The 12,350-nt window shown below is 25.8% G+C and overlaps 1 protein-coding gene and 1 long non-coding RNA gene across 2 annotated transcripts; both read right to left on the bottom strand.

Moving 5' to 3' along the window:
- Window positions 1-1,860: 1,860 nt before the first annotated feature.
- Window positions 1,861-3,072, bottom strand: LOC112736871 (uncharacterized). The gene is made up of 2 exons (XR_003168842.2): window positions 2,897-3,072; window positions 1,861-2,484 (listed from the first exon to the last, which is right to left on the bottom strand). It is a non-coding gene; the product is annotated as an uncharacterized lncRNA (long non-coding RNA).
- A 2,214-nt stretch (window positions 3,073-5,286) lies between these two features.
- Window positions 5,287-6,473, bottom strand: LOC112736866 (BURP domain-containing protein BNM2A). The gene is made up of 2 exons (XM_025786512.3): window positions 6,278-6,473; window positions 5,287-6,165 (listed from the first exon to the last, which is right to left on the bottom strand). The coding sequence occupies exons 1-2, from the start codon at window positions 6,323-6,325 to the stop codon at window positions 5,377-5,379; spliced, it is 837 nt and encodes a 278-aa protein (XP_025642297.1). The 5' UTR covers window positions 6,326-6,473; the 3' UTR covers window positions 5,287-5,376.
- Window positions 6,474-12,350: the final 5,877 nt, after the last annotated feature.

Below are 12,350 nucleotides of genomic sequence, written 5' to 3'. Positions count from 1 at the left end.
CGAGAGTGTGGGCCTGCCCACTGGAAGGGCCCACTACTGGCGTGTATATAAGGGGAGACTGGCTCTCCCCCCAAGGTACGTCACATTTCATACATCACTCTCTCCGCCTGCACATATTCTGACAAGGGCGTCGGAGTGTCTTTGCAGGTGGCCCCCCCCCTTTCTCCATCAGAAGTGCTCGGGACCTCGCTCACCCGGAATATGGAAACCGCGACCAGACGAGCTATCCCATCAACCGAAGTATTGACCTCAGAGTCCTAACCCGAAACGTCCGGTACCCGACCAACCGAACAATAATAAATAAACTTTGAGAAGCAAAACTGGAAGCCAGAGAACTCTTATTCATTTTCAGTGTTGCAGCAATAAGCACAAGTTATAAGCTGAAAGCAAGATGTGTCCATCTGTCTATGCAGGGAAAAACTTTTCATTGCTTGCACGTATTTATAATGTGTGCTAGCTTTCTCTGTAGTTTTATTGACATTTGCTGTTAACGAGCCAAATGCCTCTTTCCTATGGCATGTTATATTCAATTTTGATGTAATACTTTTCAAAACACTGTTTGATAGTTCTACTTCTACTCACTGATTCTTTCGATCCTCATGATAATGATGATAAATCTTGTACAGAGTGTTTTGATTTTGGAAGAATACCAATAAGTTAGCTGTTACTAACCTCTATTGTTCTCTGCAATATATCCCCACTATGGGCTCATATGTTGTTGTTGCCAGATGGCAGAAACTATGACAGATTATATAAGAAAATTCTTAGTTAACCCACTGAATCTTCTTCTTTGATATAGATATCTGTATAATAGCAATATTAAGGGAGACTTGCATACAGAAATTAGTATAAAATCTTGCAAATGTAAAATGAAAAAGATATATGACTGGCCTGACAATTCAGCAGACATGGTCTCACCATTTGCTTCCCTCTACTTACTTCTCTCTTTCTCTCCCTTACCACACTCTCATGGCGCCTACTTGAGGTGTTGGTCCTCTAATTTTCTTACCATCCTTCTTAATCACCCCTCAGTAAGTGGTCGCTTGCTAACACAATAATAATTTGTTCAACCTGATTTTTGTAGGTTCAGATCCAATTAAATCTAGTTTTTATGTAAAAGATATTAGTCTGATGTATCTATCAAGTATTAACCACTTCCATCCAATTTTGTGCCTTGGCCTTCCATCCAATAACTTGACAATGCAAGATTATTTTCCTTCTTTGAGGTATATTCCTGGCTTCAATTCTTTGTATGCATTGAATTAGTAATAATTGTAACTTTCTTTTTGTAAAGGTAAACCATCGATGCCACCGAATTTTGAGGAGGATACATGGGAAACAGTGAGATATTTGTTTGTAGGCTGTGAGTGATTTATGTTTTCTTAATCAACTGGAAAACATATCATTGATATGCTATGTCCATTCTGTAATTATAGGAATATTTTTCATGTCTTAGAATCATTGAATAGGGATTATAGGAATATATTTCATTGAATATTTATAGTTTTACCGAATTTTCAAGTAAGTCCCTATATTTTTTTTCTTTTCAATTAGGTCCCTAAGAGTATAAAAGTAATTTCATAATTGACTAACATTTTTTTGACGTTTAACGTTAATAGGGACTTAATTAAAAAAAATTAATGTATAGAGACCCAATTAAAAGGAAAAAAAGTATAGGGACCTAATTGAAAATTTTGCAAAACTATAAGAACCAACAGAGTAATTAAACCTATTTTTTTTAAGAAATTATGGTAATATGAAATTATGAACATGCACAAAATATTTAAGCTATATAAATACCACTAATTAATCTATTATTTTAATTACCATGAGCTAGTTTCACTGCCAACAACAATAATATAATAATAATAACAATGTCATCATTAATAAAAAAGAAGGTACACTTTACAAGAAAACATATATCACCCATGAGATCTCAAATTGCCATCGCAATCTAGGGTTTAATAATCCAAATAAGTATTTAACACAACTATTATTTCAGAACCAAATAAAAGGTCTCACGACAGACCTTATTATTAATACATTAATACACAGATAGCTAGAAACAACATAATTAACATACCACATCTTTTTTATTATTTGTGCCAATACATTCTTTTTTTTTTTGTTCAGCCATGTGATTATAATAATAATAATAATAATAATAATAATCATTAGCATCAACTTAATTCATTATTATTTCCTGTTAGCTTCACCGTAAAATAAAGGGAAAGGATTTGGTTTCGGTTCAAAATTCTTCACAATATTTTGCTTCTTCTCCTCGGCACTAACTTTCTCTTTATAAAAAAAAAAGTTTGGTATGGGTTCAAAATTCCTCAAAATATTTGTCTTCTTGTCCTCTTCACATTTGTGCTTCAATCCATCAACAAGAAGGCCTTCGATTCCTTCAGAAATTTCATTATCTTTCGTCACCATTTTCCCATATTCTCCCGGCTCTTTTCTTGATTCCGAAGTAGTAGCAAACTTATCCAACAAAATAGTGAGAAGGAAAAATTAGTAAAATGAAGACTACACAATGTGTTCAAGTTCAACACATCGATTTATAATAAATTTAATTTACTTTTAGTTTTTTAACTTGTTACAAAAATATTTAATTTAATTTTTTTTATAGATTCTTGATGCAAGTTGAGCTTCAAGTCTCAAAGGTAAAAAAATAGTAAATATATATGCTGATGTTCCTCGTATTATTTTATCAATCTTATTTTATATTATATCATATATTCATAACTCTAATTAAGCTACTATTGAGTATTGATTGGTTATTGGTGTTAAAGAAGGAGAATGCGAGAACAAATTAGTTAAAGACAAAAACGAAGTGCGCATTATTATAATCGAAAGTGTGAAAGAATTAATTAGAAAAAAAAAAAAAGCATACCAAAAAGAGGAAGAGAAGGGAGAGAAAAGCAAGAGTTGGCTTCATCATTCTTAAGCTTCAGTTCGTTCTATTTGTCTGTGGTGTATATGAGTGATGGCTCATCTCATCATCTATTTATAGGATAAGCAGCATATGTATTGGATAATTAGCCATGGAAAAATTTAAAATAAAATATAAGAACTATTTTTTTCAACTAATAACTAATTAATATGTTTTTTTTTTCTTTTGACATAATGTTATGTGCACCATTTTTTGTGTATTATTTTTTTATGTTTATTAATTGAATAATTAAATAATAAATATAATTTTTAACGATTAATTTAATTAATAAAATCTTTAAAAAATAAATTTAAAAAACGTGTTATTTTTCATGAATTAATTTGACGGTTAATTCTAAAAAGGATATAATGATGCAATACAAACTGCTTTCTTTTTCTTTTCCATTTTTATAAGTAAACACTGGATAGGATTGGCCGAGGACCCTTTTATATGTCATGGTTATTTGTTTCACCACAAAAAAATGGAAATAAAAAAATTTTAGAAACATGAAGCATTATTTAACGATTCCAAAGAAGTTTTGTCCATTTCAATTATTTTCCAACAACATGGGACCTGTTATTATTACTATGAGGATCCATTTCACCACCACAAAAAAAAAAAGAAAAATATTTTTTTCATTAAATAACATTTCAATTGATTAAAAATTAACAGTTCAATCTTGTATGTACATACATAAATATATATCATTTTAAATTAAGCATACAATTTTGATTGGATTTAATTATTCTATTGATTTTTATAATTTTACCAATATAAATTTTTATAATTAAATCTTTGTCAATATAAAAAATAGGATTAAGTATGATTTTGGTCTTTAAGGTATAGATAATTTTTTTTTATTATTTATTCTCAACCTTTTTTTACATACAAAATGGTCCTTAAGATTTAACTTAGTTTTAAAATCGTCTCTAAATTTTAACTTAGTTTTAAATTTTTGGTGGCGGAAGCGGAGTCAGAGGTTGATCGTGGACAGCTTCTTCTTCTTCCCTTCTCCCTTCATCTTCTTTCCTTCTTCCTTCGCAGAAACACTCTCATTTTCTTATTTTATTTTATATTTTTTTTTGTTATGGATAATTTGGTCTAAAATTTTAAGATTTAAGTAAAAAGGACAATTTTAAAACTTGGTTTTAAATTTTAGGGACCATTTTATATGCAAAAAAAAAAAATGGACCTATATCTTAGGGACCAAAATCATACTTAACCCTAAAAAAAATAGATTACAGAAATTAAGATTTTCTAAAGTAAAAAAATTAATAAATTCGTGAAGTGAAAAGTTAATTATATTACTCTTAAATTAAGATAGTTGAGAACATATTTTATAGAAATTACAAAATTAATTGTGATTCACTTTACTATTTTATCAATTTTCTTACTTTAAAAGATCCTATTAATAAAATATTTCTATGTATACTGAAAGTACTTACAATAAAAAAACTTAATTAAATATTTACCACATATTTTTTAAAAAAAAATATTTTATTAATTTTAATATTTTTAATACAAAAAGAACTTAATTATAAAATTAAAAATATTATAAAAATTAAGTTAAAAAAATATAAAGATCTAATTATAAATTTAATAAAATTATACTGATGAACAAAATTATTAAACCTTTTAATTGATGAAATATTTAAACATGCATTACTATAACCTAGAAACTATAAGATGGTACTACGGGTCAATTTAGATTGTAATTTGAGCTGACGAGTTCAATTTCTTAGCTACTTATTTTACTTCGTTATTATAGAATAGAATAGGCTCCAAGAGTGTTCATGACCGGGTAAAAATCGGATTCATTATTTTGATTCGAATTTGATCTTAAATAATGATCGAGTTTATTTTTGAGATTTTTATTTGGTTTTAAATTTGATAAAATTTTACTATATTTGAATCATACTAAAATTGAGTCTAAACCAATAAAATATAAATTTTGATAAATTTTATATCAAAAAATTATGATACATTTATTTATAAATAAAAAAAATATATTTGATATAAAAAAATTGATATCCATATTTAAATATGAATTTATTTATAAATTTTAATTTCATATTTTTTATCTATTTTTTAATTCAATAATGCGATTAAAAATAAAACAATAAATTTATAATTATAACATAATATTAGAATTAATTTAAAATATATATACTTTTTTTAGTCCTCTTAGAATACACATAAGTCGAGTGAAGTCAAACTCGACCATAAATAATGACCAGATATATTTTTAAAACTCTTATTCGACCCTAAATTCCGTAAAATTCCACCAAATTAGCTCTCAAAATGTTCGAATTCGGGTCAGGCCATATACATGCCTAATAGACTCAATTCAATTAACATAAGAATTACTTTTTATTTAATAATAATAATAAAAGGACAAGTTTTATTATGAAATTAAGTGAAACACACTTTCATTGCTAACATCACATGGAGGTAAATCCAGCATGGGATTGAAGTACTTTTGGAATGAAGATGAGATTATCGGCAGGGAAAAAGTGGCACACCGAAGAGGTTCCAGGCTTAACATCAAGAACTTGAAATGAAGGATGAGAAGAAGCCCATTCCGAAGTATCCAAATGACAAACAACGATAGCTTCCACCTTATCACCATTGTCACCTTCAAGTGGCACACTATAAACCTTGTTCTGAGTTGTCTGGCTATGGCAATAGAAAACACCATAAGGGTAAGGCATGGTGTGACAAGCCACCATCTTCGGAGCTTCCATCTCTTTAATGTCTTCCAACATTGTATAATTCTGGAAAGCCACACTAGACTTAGTCTTGTGAGAAGTCGAAAGTACTCGAAACCCGGAATCTTTTCCCAGAATGCTTTGAGCGAAATCAAGCATGGAATCTAAGGAAGTTGCACAGAACTTGACCTCCCCTTTGATGGGCTTGCTCTCACATTCCCTCAGGGTATCTTCCATGGCTTTCGCCTGCGCAGAATCGCGGGCGAAGCCAAAGAGTTGGAGGAGTTGTGGGAGTTTTTCCAACGAGAAAGGAAGTGAATCGGCTTCTTGTTTTGGCCATAGCTTAGGTGAAGTTGAAGGGTCTCTCTTTGGAAAATAAATTGGCATCCTTTGACCTACCTTCAAATCCTTCATTGTCAAGAACACCATTAGAGAAGGGTCTATGTCATGATGATTATTCATCATATGATGATTCATATTGTTTTTGGTTCCACCACCCAATTCTCTTCCATGGGATGAACACTGCAAGGTAAAATAAGTTTTAAGTTGTAATCATAAGCTTTGAAAAGAAAATTGTTCAAATTGAAGAACAAAAAAAGAATATTAAATTAAATATATCATGATGTATATATACCATGATAACTAGTAACTGAAGCAAGATTATGAGAAAATTTTCGGCCATGCTTCTGCTAGCTGAATGCGTTGAACAGTTTTAATTTTTTTTCGACCCTTTTGATACTGAATCTTGAATTTATTTTTATTTGTTAAAAAATCTTAAAAGCTGGCAATTATTGTTAGCAATAATTGTGAAACATCGTGTCTTTATTGAATAATACTAGTGTATATATGGTACCGCTATTTAATTTAATTGGTGTTGTCTTTATTTCAATTGAAAGATGACATGCAGATAAACCCTGTCGGAATTTATCTGATATGTTACAGGTAAAGATGAAATTTTTTTAAAAAATATATAAAAAATTGTCAAAATTTATTATTTTTTGTTATTAATTAATTATCAATATTTAGTTATTAAATTATTAAACGAAAAGAACGAAATTAATTATCAATATTTAGTTATTAAATTATTAAACGAAAAGAACGAATTTAATTGATGACTAAAAGTAATGGTCAAAAATAATAAACTATAATGACTGCATATCAATTTTCAATTTTTTAATCAAATTACTAGATTTTTTTTTGTTTTTTTTTTTCAAAAATTATTTTTTATTAATTTTTGTTTATTTTTATTTCATTAGCAAATTATTTGTTTAAAGAATTGATTTACTAGTAAAATTATTTATCTATTTCCATGCTATATATCTTCGACCGTGTGAATGTGATGTTAGTAGTTAGTACCATGTGTTCTTATTTAAAATTTATCATCTTATTTAATTATAGAATGAAGTGTGATTCATACTGATTAAATAGTATGATCGTTATTATTATTTTTTTTATTATTGTATATTTCAGTCGAAAATTAATTCATTATAGATTTAAATCAACTCTCAACATTTATTGATACATATTTTAAATATTCGTCGTATAAAAAGGTTAAGTATTATTTAAAAGTAATATAAAAAAGTTAAGTATTATTTAAAAGTTATTAGTTTATATTTTTAAAATGTTCAATTTAGTTTAATATATTTTAATTTTGTTTATTTAGTTATTAAATTGGACCTTATTTATAGGTTTAGAATTTTTTATTTTAATCTAATAAGAATTTATAAATATCTCACAAATTATTATTATCGACATCTATTGATTAAAGGTGTGAAAACCTTTCTTTTTTTTTTGTTTCATGATGAAACCATGATGTGGATAAGTGAAGTTGAATGAATCTCTCTTTTATTACATTGAGGAATTGGATAGAAGGTTAAAGAGTCCCTACAATTTAATTCTCAAATTATAGCATAGACAAGTTAGGTTGATGATTCTCTTTCTTATTGCGTAAAGAAATTTGGTAGAAAGTAGAGTTATTTTTTTGTATTTAATTTCAATATATCCTTTTTGTTTCTATTTCAATTTTATTGTATCTTTTTTATTCAATTTGGAAAAAAAAACAAAAAGAAAAAAATCTTTCTTATATTTGTTCTCTTCATACATTAATTTTCCAACTACAAGATTTGATGACGAATCTTTTTTTAGGAAGAGGAGAATGATACGTGATTCAAATGTTCGTGATATGAAAAGATCAAGTATCATTTAAAAGTTATTAGGTTATATTTTTAGAATGTTAAATTTTGTTTAATGTATTTTGATTTTATTTTCTACTTAGTATACTAAAACTGGGTTTTCCCTCCAACTAATGAAAGTGATGTGTCGATTACTCATGAATCCATTTTTCCGCCAAAATGAATGCACTATTTTCTCTTCTAAGTTTATTTTATAAAAATATCTTTATTATAATTATACTATAATTAGAATTTAAGTAATAATGCATAATTATACTAATTTAAGAAAATATCTTTATTATAGTTATATAAAATCAATATTTAATGCATTATTAAACTACTTATCAATTATCAAACGAAAATATAATAATAATAATAATAATAATAATAATAATAATAATAATAATAATAATAATAATAATAATAATAATAATAATAATAATAATAATAATAATAATAATAATGACACCGGTTATTAATAACCAATTTATATTTCTCTAAATAAATTTATTTTAGAAAAATATCTTTATTATAATTATATTACAATATTACAATTAATATTTAATGAATAATACATAATTATACTAATTTAAAAAAATATTTTTATTATCTATCTATCTATTCTATTATATAAAAATCAGGTTTTTGCACTTAATAATGAAATTGATGTGTATGCTTTTGAGGTGTTTCCTGATTTATTTCATTTAATTCATTAAAGCAAATTAATTATTTTAATTAATTAATTTGATTAGATATTCAAATCTCAATATTTATTATAATTTATATTAATTGATTAATTATAATTAATTATATCAATTAATTAATTTAGTTAATTATATTACTTATTTGATTTGATTGGAGTAAATATCAAATTATTTAATGAATAATAAATATGATAACGAAATATATAAATTAATTTAATTTAGTTTATTTTTTTAATATTATCTATTTAATATTTATACAAGATCAAATATTTTTTTACTCATTTGCTCTCTTTTCTCTCTCTCTTCCTCCCTCCCTTCCTCCCTCCCTCTCTCTCGTGTTTAGAGTACAATTTTTGTAATTTATTTATTTTTTGTTTCTTTTGTCTTTATTTATACATTTCATTTTTCTTATATTTTTTTAAAAATTTTGTTTATTTTAATTGTTTATTATTAGGCGCATACTTTTTTTTCTTTTAACTTCCGATTAACAAAAAAGATGTGCCATCTTTACGTTGTTTTTAAATAATCTTACTATAATTTTATTTTGTAATATTCTATTTTGTCATGTGTACTTCAATTCATATATATATTGTCTTGTTTTTGTGATTCACAATTAATATATACATTGTTCGTGTATATATTAATTTGTTAATATTTTTATTGATTCTCTTTATTATTATTTTTTGTATGTGTCTCTTTGTTGCTCTTTATTTTAGTTATATTCATTGATTTCTCTGTATTGATGCTCTTTTTATTTGAAATATCATGACAATTTATAGTGTATATTGTGACCATGTGATATTCGTTAATTTGGTGTATCTTTTTTTATGGTTTATGTTATAATGTGTTTAAGGAGTTGACTTAAAATTATAATATGATATATAAATTTATAATATGATTTATAGTATGCTAAAATATTAAGACATTATCATATAGATATTTTTTTATTTGTCCATTAGATTCAACTATATAGAATCTTAAAAATTATGCAATTATGTAATTAGCTGTTTTTAATATAATTATTGTATCATTTACATTAGTGAGACTATTTTTATTATTAATATTTATAAATATACTATTATTTGTATAAATATGCTATTTTTATCCCATTTTGCCACCCCTATGTCTCGGGGTATTTTGGGTCAGATTATTAATGAGTCTTTTGATTGCATTTCTTGTCAAACTATCAAACAACCTGCTTTATCTTTTCATAATAATTCCTCTCCTGCTTTCTCTCTTTTGAATTTTATCAACTCTGATGTTTGGGTCCCGCCCCCACCGCTTCTATGGGAGGCGCTCGATACTTTGTCGTTTTTATTGTTTATTATTCATGCTTTACTTGGGTTTATTTGATGATTAATTGCCATGAGTTAGCTCAGATTTATATTAACTTTGTCATTATGATTAAAACTTAGTTTTCCAAGGTCATTAAGGTTTTTTGACGCGATAATGCTATAGAATACTGTGATTTCAAACTTTTAACCTTTTTTGCAGAACATGGTACTTTGTCTGAGGTTTCCTATCCTGGTACGTCCCAACAAAATGGACGAGTTGACCACAAACACCATCACATTCTTGACTATGTTTGTGCAATATTTCTTTCTTTTTCGTGTCCTGAACGTACTTGGGGTGAAGCTGTTCTTACTGCTGTTCTTACTGCTGTTCATGTTATCAATAGACTTCATTTTTCTGTTCTTGATAATGTTATTCTCTTTTAGCGTCTTTATCATACCTCTCCAGATTACAATTTTTTCGAATTTTCAATTGAATATGTTAAATGTCATGTATACTATTAATTAATATTCAACATCACTAATCGTCGACAACAATTATTAATTAAGTAATTGAAGAATAAATATAATTAATTTGTAATTTTTAAAGATTAATTTAATTAATAAAATTTTAAAAAAATAAATTTAAGAAATCACCTATTTTTCACGAATTAATTTGACTGTTAACTCAGGATATAATGATGCAATACAAAATTACAAACTGCTTTCTTTTTCTTTTCCATTTTTATAAATAAACACTGCATAGGATTGTGTGGTTTTGAGGTTTAAAATAGAAAGAAAATGTTTGACACAAAATTCATCTCGATCCCTTTCATACGAAGTAGAAGTAGATTTAGCAGCAAGCACATTTAAGATTCTAAAATATCTTTGCCCATTTCAATTATTTTCCCAATATAGCATTGGCCGAGGACCCTTTTATATGTCATGGTTATCTGTTTCACCACAAAAAATGGAAATTAAAAAATCTTAGAAACATGAAGCATTATTTAACGATTCCAAAAGAAGTTTTGTCCATTTCAATTATTTTCCAACAACATGGGACCTTTTATATGTTATTATTACAATGAGTATCTATTTCACCACAAAGAAAGAAAAATAAATTTTTTCATTAAATAACATTTCATCAATTGATTAAAAATTAAAAGTCCAATCTTGTATGTACATATATAAATATATATCATTTTAAATTAAACATACAATTTTAATTAGATTTAATTATTCTATTAATTCTTATAATTTTATCAATATAAATTTTTATAATTAAATCTTTATCAGTATAAAAAAATATTAGAGTTAACAAAAATTAAAATTCTGTAAAGTAAAAAAGTTAGTAAATTAGTAAAGTGAAAAGTTAATTACTTTTAAATTAAGATAGTTGAGTACATATATTGTAGAAGTAACAATGCTAGGAAATTAAGAGGGTACCAGCCAAAAACCAGTCAAATACCTCTGGGTGAATCCAAAACCTCTATGTGGATGGTGCTTATGCTAGGCATTAGGATGTTTTTTCTACTTAGTATCATAATGTTTCTTTTTCATACTAAATAGATGTTCTTTTATATATTTTATAAATTTTTTTTATATACTAAGAATCGGAATTGTTGGAAGTTCCGTGATCCCTGCCCCTATTTCTCCAATGTATCATTCAGAATTTTAATTTGGAGTGAGAAGCAATTAATATCAAATATTATAAATTAAAAACAAATAAAATTAATTAAATATAATTATAAATTAGTTAAGTTGTTTACTTTTTCGCTGATCGTCTCTTAGTTCTATATACTTTTCCTTATAGAAGTTACAAAATTAACGACGATTAACCTATCATTTTACTATTTTACTACTTTTTTTACTATAAAAGATCCAAATTCAGTTAATAGAATATTTTTATGTATACTGAAAGTATCCAGAATAAAAAATATAATTAAATATTTTACTACAAATTTTAAAAAATATATTTTATTAATTTTAATATTTTTAATATAAAAAAACTTAATTATAAAATTAAAAACATTATAAAAATTAAATTAAAAATATAAAAATTTAATTACAAATTTAATAAAATTATACGTATCAACAAAATTATTAAACCTTTTAATTGATGAAATATTTAAACATGCATTACTATAACCTAGAAACTATAAGATGATACTACGGGTCAATTTAGATTGTAATTTGAGCTGACGAGATCAATTGCTTATCTACTCATTTTACCTCGTTATTATTGAATAGAATAGACTCGAAAAGTGTTTATGGGCAGGTAAAAATCAGATTCGTTTTAATTTGGATTCGATTTTAAATAATGTCGGAGCCTATTTTTAAAATTTTTATTTAGTTTTAAATTAGATAAAATTTTATTACTTTTAGATCACACTAAAATAGAGTCTAAACTAATAAAATTTGAGTCTTAATAAATTTTATGTTAAAAAATTATTATACACTTATTTATAATAAAAAAATATACTTATTATTAAAAGATTAATATCTATATTTAAACTTAAATTTATTCATATTTAATTTGATATTTTTTTTATCTATTTTTT

The sequence above is a fragment of the Arachis hypogaea genome, chromosome 13 (assembly GCF_003086295.3).
Source record: "Arachis hypogaea cultivar Tifrunner chromosome 13, arahy.Tifrunner.gnm2.J5K5, whole genome shotgun sequence".
NCBI lineage: Eukaryota > Viridiplantae > Streptophyta > Magnoliopsida > Fabales > Fabaceae > Arachis > Arachis hypogaea.
The sequence above is the reverse complement of the archived record's forward strand: the minus strand, read 5'-3'. Positions and strand labels throughout refer to the sequence as shown.